Genomic DNA, 8,142 nt, shown 5'->3' on the forward strand with positions numbered 1-8,142 from the left:
CAGTTAGTACGTGGGCATTATGAGAGTTGTGCAAAATTGCCCAGATATGATATGCAAAAACCGTGATTAATAGACACAAAAGGTGTACATGTCTTGGAGTTACTTTTCAACTTTAATGAGCTTGAATAACCAAATATTAACTTTTCGGATTGAGTCCTAATAATCGTGCACGAAGTAGTGGTTGTTATTATAAAACAGGGCAATTTGCAATCGGTTCCAGAGTAAGAAGCACATATTATCTTCACAAAATAGGACTATCTTCACAACACAACATAAGCATACTTTCCAAATGTTCCATAATAAATTTGCTGCAATGAACTAATGCTGAAAAAACAACACAAGCATACTTTCCAAATGTTCCATAATAAATTAGCTTCAATGAACTAATGCCCAAAGACACAATCAACAGTTTCCAAGATCAGTTGTAAGTCAGTTGCCTACTTTTTCAAAAGAACTGACCAGACTCTAAATACAGAATAAAGACTTGTTCAAGTTAATTTTGTAGACTGTTGGACTACAGCTACTCTAAAGCACATATTATCACAAGTGATCAGGTTTATACACGAAGTTGCCCAGATTATTGGGTATTCACTACGATCGTGAGAAGTACAAATAAAGTAAGATACAAATTATACAATAGAGCCAAACACTTGGGCATTGACGCTGGACTCCCAAGTCCCTCTTGAAAAGTTCACCCTCTCTTTTTCGAATCTCTTCCATCCAATTTCGAATCTCTTCCATCCAACTTCGAACCTCTTCCTCTCTTCTTTGAACCTCTTCCTCTCTTCTTCGAACCTCTTTAACATGTTGTTAAACCTCTAACTGTGTTTTCTGAAGCTTTTCCTCCTTCCTTAACATCTCAATTTCTTTTTCTTTTTCATGGCAGCTATCGCTATCTGCCCATTTGAAATAGTTGCAGTGTGGTAACCCCTGTATAAACAAACAAACAAACAAAAGGCATAGTAAAAACTCACGACAATTCTGACTCACACCCAAATATTGCAAGTTAAAGCACGGAAAATACGTTTTACCTGAGAATTGTACTTTGAACACCCAAAGAATGATCGACCTGGATTTCTTGGCGTATTCGATGTTTTAAGTGAAGCGGGTGACCCACAAGTACACATTGGATTGTTTCTCAAAGTATGAGTAACAAGTGAAGAAGAAGAATCTTCACTCGATACCTTTTCTCCAGACAACATTTTGCCAAAATCGGCAATGGAGTATACTGTTGAACTGTTGATAAGGTGCAAATTAAGTGTCTTCATTTTTAGTTTATGTATAAGGGTTTAGAAGTTTTTTTTTAGAGAAGAGAGGTGGACCAACTTACTTACCGTTAGGGGAGTGTTAACGAAAAACAGATAAATCATATTAGTGTTAGGGCAATAAGAGAGGTAATGTCATGAACACAAACAGAAACAAAAATTTATTATTATCCATAAATAATAGACCCACCCTAATCAATGAACAAAACTGCACAACACAAAACTGCACAACACAAAACGAGCTAACTGCTCCTCTTATTTCATTATTTTTCAATTTGTCTTCAATACTTTTCCTGTGTTCAAACCTTTACTTCTCCCATTTCCTTTGGTGTAAGAAAGAGGGAGATGGACTTTTGTTGTACATTCTATTTCTTAATACTCCACAAATTCTTTAATTATATAGCGCTGATCACTAATATAAGATCTTAAGAGATTTTCTTTTAGCATTAAACCAAGGACATCTTTATTACCTCTATCATGTTTCAAGATGTCAGAGAAAGGACTAAAGAGACTATAGGTCTATCATGACAGGAGTCACTTAGGATCAGGCTAGGCTAGGAGACTAGCCCCTCCATATTATAAGGTAAAACGCAAAAAGTAAGATGCATTCATATATGTCCAGCACATCCATATGAATCTGCAATGTCATCTCTTGATGGCTAGCATCTTGGAAAAAGCTCCCATGTAGAGAGAGCTAAGAAGAAAATGGACACTGGACATTGGGTAGTACAAGTTTGTCCTCCAAAATCTCCACAATGGTTGCTGATAAGAAACAAGCAAAGAGAACTTTTTTTTTTTTTTTTTTGAGATAAGTAACAAGCAAACAGAACTCTAACAACTTTCTTTCTAATAGAACACATTCTGCACAAACATTTTACACATTCTACTTGAAGGGCGTCAAGCATGCAATTGAATAATAATATTAGAGTTTGATATAATCGGGTTCAGGTCGATATGGGTCAATCTAAATCTGAATCAATTATAATCCGGTTGAAGAGCCGGTGGCTGGTTGACATGTTGAAACCAAAAAGTTTTACCAAAAAAAAAAAAACTGAAGAAACAATATGACTGACTCTAAAGCAACGATCAAGCATCTTTGATGTCCAGGTTGGGTGGATTGACCCAAACACATCAAAACCCAAAACTATTATCTTCCACTTTCTCGGCAGCCAAACACATCAAAACCCAAAACTATATATTAATTTCTGAACACAAACCCTACCAAAATGTGTTCCTACACACCAAAACTATAAACCCTAAAAAAAAAATTCTTCATACAGATTTGGAGCTTCTAGTTTATTCATCATATTAAATAACAGACCAAATCACCAAAAGCACGATTGAGAGAGAGAGAGAGACCTGTTGGCTTGATTTAGGGTTTCCAGAAGCCGGATCTACGTCGATTTAACCTGTTGAAAACAAAAAATCGCAATATATCATAAATAATAGATCAAATAACTAAAACCATGAGAGAGAGAGAGAGAGAGACCTTTCAATCTCGATTTAGGGTTTCTCAAAGTCTACGAATCTACGACGAGGAGTCCACGAAATACAATCATTTTCAGTGAAGAATAAGCCGCGGAGAGGAAAGCATCAAAACTCTAGTTGGGGAGAGATTGATAGAGGAGAAGAGAGGAGAAGAGTTTCATACGGGGGGAGAGATTGATAGAGGGGGGGGGGGGGGGGGGGGAAGCTGAAGGGGGGAGGGGAAAGCAAATGGCTACTGGAAACGCAATGGAAATTTTTTTTTCCCGCTTAACTTAAAACGCACCGTTTTATTTATTAACTGACGTCAGTAATTGGTACGCGATTCGTCCCCTCCGCGCCTGCAAGTAGAGTTTTCCTTTCCAATTCTATAGAGTTTTGCTACATACAAGTAAAGTCGCGCATTAATCTACGTACCAATATTGATTCATTCATACTTAAAACTTAAATTAACATTATTTTCAAGAAAATTTACTTTTTAACCAATCACATTAAATTAGTATAAGATTAATACACCATTATACTTGTAACTATATTTTTCTAATTCTATAACCCTCTAAAACAAAATAAAATCTATATATATATATATATATATAAATTCCATTTATTCATTGTTATTTCATCATTTTCTCAATATTCTAATTACCTTTTACTTTTGTTAGAGGGGGGAAGGCTTTTAAGCGAAGACAAATGTTCTAATTTATGAGAAAGAGAAATACTTTTTGCAGTCGACGTGTAGTCAGTTGTAAAAAAAATTAATACGGAACTTATATGAAAAAAAATATATATTTTTATAATTTTTTATAATTCATGTAGGTTTCCTTGAATATAAAAAAAAATTTTATAATTTTTTTTATTTATTTCGTATAGTCGACTGCACGCCGACTACATGTGGCAACTGTACGTAGCAAAGCTGAGAAAGAGAACATTGCTCACAGCATAAGTTCTGCGGTTAAAATACCAATTTATAAAGGGAGCTAAACAAAGTGTCTTCAAGCCTTAAGACCACCGCGATCTGCACTTTCTGCCTTGCTTATTTGCTCAGTCTCTCTCTCTTTCTCTTACCCTGAAACAGAGGAATCAGAGTAACCCAGAGATGATTTTAATGTCCATCCACCGGCTCTGAAACCCCCCCCCCCCCCTCCTCTCTCTCTCTCTTCTCAAGACTGAGCCTTTAGTGTAGGGTCGTCGACTGTCTCTGCCCAGAGCCATTTGTTTCCTCTGTTTGCTGGGAACAAACTCCCAAAAGATAGAGCAGAGGGAAACCGTCTCTGGTGATGCCCTTGTAATTCACTCACCACATTTTAGCTGCCTCTGTTTCCCAGATCTGCTCGCAAACCGTTTTTATTTATTTATTTCCATTCTTGTGTTCTTCTGCGTGTTCCATTTGAGTTGAAACTATGAGTAAAGAAGATTTTGTGAAGATCCAGGTACTCTCCCACTCGGTCATTGTACCATTTTATCTACTTTCTTGTTCTTTTCCTTCAAGAGCATTGCTTCAGTGTGAAAGAAGAAAAAAGCTCTCATATTTCCTTCTATATTTTTCGTTGAATACTAATCCTATAAAATGTGTGCTCATTCCCTATAACAAGCTTGGTATTTGATTCCATTTGGCTTGCTGTGTGCTCATTCACTTTCAGTGTGCTTTATGTTTCTTTTTTGGCTTGCTTGTCCATGCAGAAATCTGTTCTCAAAGTGAACATCCATTGTGATGGATGTAAGCAGAAAGTGAAGAAAATCTTGAAAAAAATTGATGGTACAATTCTGAAACCCACCCCCTTAACTTCTTCCCCTTTATTTTTTCCTGTGCCGAGCTGATATTTTGCGTATGTACCCAAATTTTTGTGCGTTTCTTTATGAATTAGCAAATGTTTTACTTTTAGTTAATGGGGTCGGCTATTATTCCCTCTGCCAGGCGTTTACACCACCGCCATAGATTCAGAGCAGGGGAAGGTGACAGTCACCGGAAATGTAGACCCAGCAATTCTCATCAGGAAGCTTGCAAAGTCAGGAAAACATGCAGAGCTCTGGGGCAATCCAAGGGCCAACAGCAACAATAACCAAAACCTTCCGACGAATCAACTCAAGAGCTTGCAATTTGAGAATGGCAAAGGTGGGAAGAACAAAGGTCGGAAGGGTGCTAACAACCAGCCCAAAGGAGGACAACAGAACCAGCAACAGCAACATCTTCAGCAACTTCAGAAAGATTTGCAAGCCCTTTATAAGCTGCCCCAATTCAAGGACATGAAAATGCCCACCAAGGACCAGAACACAAACCAAAAGGCGGTGAGGTTCGACTTGCCGGAGGATGATGATGAGTTTGATGATGAGCTTGACGATCTCGATGATGAGTATTATGATGATGAAGACTTTGAGGATGACATGGATGATCTGCAGCATCCCCTCAATAAGATGAAACCTATGACGGGTAATGGTCAGGTGCCTAACATGATGATGTTGAATGATATGATGAATAGAAGTAACCCACAGCTCATGAATGCCCAGAAGGGTGGAAATGGTGGGGGTAATGTGAAAAAAGGTGGCGGTGGCGGTGGAGCTGTGCCTATTCAGGTGAATGGCATGGGTGGAGGAAACACTGATGGAAAAAATGGTAACGGAGGAAAGAAAGGCGGCGGAGGTGGAGCCGTAGGTAACAATCAGAGTCAAGGTGGCGGTGGGGGTGGCAAAAATGGTGGTAAGAATGGCGGTGGAGCAAACAACAAGAATGGTCACAATGCTGCTAATGGAAACAACAATAATGTCAATGGGGGTCAAAAGAACGTTGGGATGAATGTGAATGATGTGGTTCATGCTATGAACAATCATGGGATGCAAAGCATGGGTGGTCCTCCTGGTTCGGCCGGAGGGAACGCGGGTCAAATGCGCAACATGAATATGCCCATGGGCCAAATGGTCAACAGGCCAATGGGCCAAATGGGAAACATACCCATGGGCCAAATGGCCGGCAACATGCCACCTATGGGCCAGATGGGTAACATCCCAGCCGTCCAGGGCCTTCCGGCGACTTCCATGAACGGCGGCGGCGGATATTTCCAGGGTGCAGGGCCAGAGACGCTGCCTGGCAACCCATATAATAACCAGCAGCAGCAGTACTTGGCAGCAGTGATGAACCAGCAGCGGGCAATGGGGAACGAAAGGTTCCATCCCATGATGTATGCGAGGCCGCCTCCGGCGGTCAATTACATGCCACCACCGCCATACCCTTACCCCTACCCACCTCAGCCTGAGCCCTACTCCGACTTCTTTAGCGACGAGAACACCTCAAGTTGTAATGTGATGTGAAAAAACTTTCCCTGCTGTGGGCTAACATATTCGCTAAAGTTACCGGTGGAGGGTGTGGTGATCATGGTGGTTCAGTTTATATAGTTACGAGGACATCAAGTTCTTATGCTTATCTTATACTTTTAAATCGATTTTTAGTTTAATCTCTCCTTTTCTTCACCCCCCAAAACATAATTTTCTCCAATCCCCGGAGTTGAATTTGGTCATGTTTCTAGTCATTGCAAGGAGAGTTTATAGGCGGTGTCATATATTTCATCAAATGCTTTTAGGGGAGAATGAAATGTAAGTTAAGGGCGATGGCGGGCTTTGCTTTATTTGAATGTTCATATATGTTTAATATTTTGCAGCAAGAAATAAGGATAAAAAAAGGGTGATGATGAATGGGAGAAAACAAAAGGCCCTTACTACTAGCTACTGCTCTCTCTTTCTTTATATAAAAAGATAATTAATCATCACAAGGCTAATTCTTGTAGTTTTTCAAGTGTGTAGCCCCATTCTAATCCCAATTATCTTTATTCAAGAATGGCTCATGTGCTCTGCTTTCACTCTTTAATTATCTTTTAAGAAATTATATTTGAGTTTCGGACACTTTTTTTTAAAAAAGTATTTATATATAAAAATGTTTTATAAATAATAATTTGATTTTTAAAAAAAATATGCTAGAGTACTTACACTTTTATCTTTTTATACTATATATTTTGCATGAATCGCTTCAAGCCGGATGGGTGTGAAAAATAATTTCACATCGACCAATAAGAAAATGCCGAGGAGGCATTTTAACAAGAAGTGAAATGCACCCCGAACCCTCTCCCTCTTCCTAGTTCCTGCACCATCTGCATTCTTTCCCTCGGTCCCTCCATCTGCACTCACGGAAGAGGGAGATCCGAGAAGAACATGATTGAAGGGACGTTCCAAGGGATCATATGTCCTACCACACCGATAGGTTCTGGCAAAGTATATCATTGAAGTTTACGCGACATTTTCAGTACCTCTCCATGTATTTTATCTGCTACACCTGCATAGTAACGTAGACGACTTGCTGCGTGAGGAATGTCCACAGCCTTGCTCATACTGAACAATTTGCCAGCATCAATTGTTTCCAAGGCAGCGAGTTCTTCTACAATTTTTCCTCAATCAAGTCCGCAAATTTCATCATTATCCTTCCTCTCTCCTCCATTAATTAATATTTTTTTGAAAAAAAAAAAAAAACAATTATTTACCATCCTGCATGATTAAACGATTCTTGAACACTATATAACTTGGAAGTTGGAACGTCTATGGCGTTGATTCAAAAAAATAATGTTTCAACAAGGGCAAAATGATAGAGTTCGTACAATACCAGGCAAGAGTGGCCATGGACCATGCTCAAAAGCTTGACGAGCAGCCTTCACTGCTAAATCAACATCTTTATCTCCTTTTGCAATTCTCGTTATCACATCTCCTGTTCTTGGGTTTATTGTCACGAATGTTTTTCCTGTTTTAATTTTTGGTTTTTTGGAGCTTCCGTAGGCGTCGAATGCACGGGTTAATCAGATGGGGGAGGGAGAGGGGGGAGAAAGAAGGAGAGAAGTGGAGTTCGGGTGCATGCAGGTGTATTTCTTTTCTTACTAGAATGCCTACGGGGCATTTTGTTATTGGCTTGTGTGAAACTATTTTTCACACCCATTCAACCAGAAGGTATTTCCATTTTGCATTTCCAGCTCATACTGCTAGCTCAGCCATATACAGCAGTATGAGCTGGGCCATTGGAGGAGTGGGGTTACTGTAACAGGGACCCACCAAAATTAATAGTGTTTTTTGGGCAGGGCCTGTCAGCCTGACATCAGACATTATCCTACGTATCTAAATACCAATATATCATGTATATATATACGTACGCTACGTCCTGACAAAACCAGCTAACAACTTTTGTATAGAAAATCTAACGGCGTTGACACTTCGACCCGAGTTCTGGTAAAGAGATCGAGGGGAGAGAGAGAGAGAGAGAGAGAGGCGCCGCGGGACCCATCACTCGTGTCATGTGTGTGGTTTTTCACATGATGTTAATGGGGGTATCCAAATTCCATCATCCGTCTAATCAGACAGAAAT

At 39.5% G+C, this 8,142-nt stretch overlaps 1 protein-coding gene and 1 long non-coding RNA gene across 2 annotated transcripts; one reads left to right on the forward strand and one right to left on the reverse strand.

Moving 5' to 3' along the window:
• Window positions 1-375: 375 nt before the first annotated feature.
• Window positions 376-7,882, reverse strand: LOC122300514. The gene is made up of 4 exons (XR_006240036.1): window positions 7,393-7,882; window positions 2,625-2,674; window positions 1,032-1,236; window positions 376-930 (listed from the first exon to the last, which is right to left on the reverse strand). It is a non-coding gene; the product is annotated as an uncharacterized LOC122300514 (long non-coding RNA).
• Window positions 3,727-6,367, forward strand: LOC122300513 (heavy metal-associated isoprenylated plant protein 33-like). Its single transcript, XM_043111227.1, has 3 exons — window positions 3,727-4,180; window positions 4,431-4,506; window positions 4,666-6,367. Exons 1-3 carry the CDS (start codon window positions 4,151-4,153, stop codon window positions 6,051-6,053), a joined length of 1,494 nt encoding a protein of 497 aa, XP_042967161.1. The 5' UTR covers window positions 3,727-4,150; the 3' UTR covers window positions 6,054-6,367.
• Window positions 7,883-8,142: the final 260 nt, after the last annotated feature.

Source organism: Carya illinoinensis, chromosome 2 (assembly GCF_018687715.1).
Source record: "Carya illinoinensis cultivar Pawnee chromosome 2, C.illinoinensisPawnee_v1, whole genome shotgun sequence".
Taxonomy (NCBI): domain Eukaryota; kingdom Viridiplantae; phylum Streptophyta; class Magnoliopsida; order Fagales; family Juglandaceae; genus Carya; species Carya illinoinensis.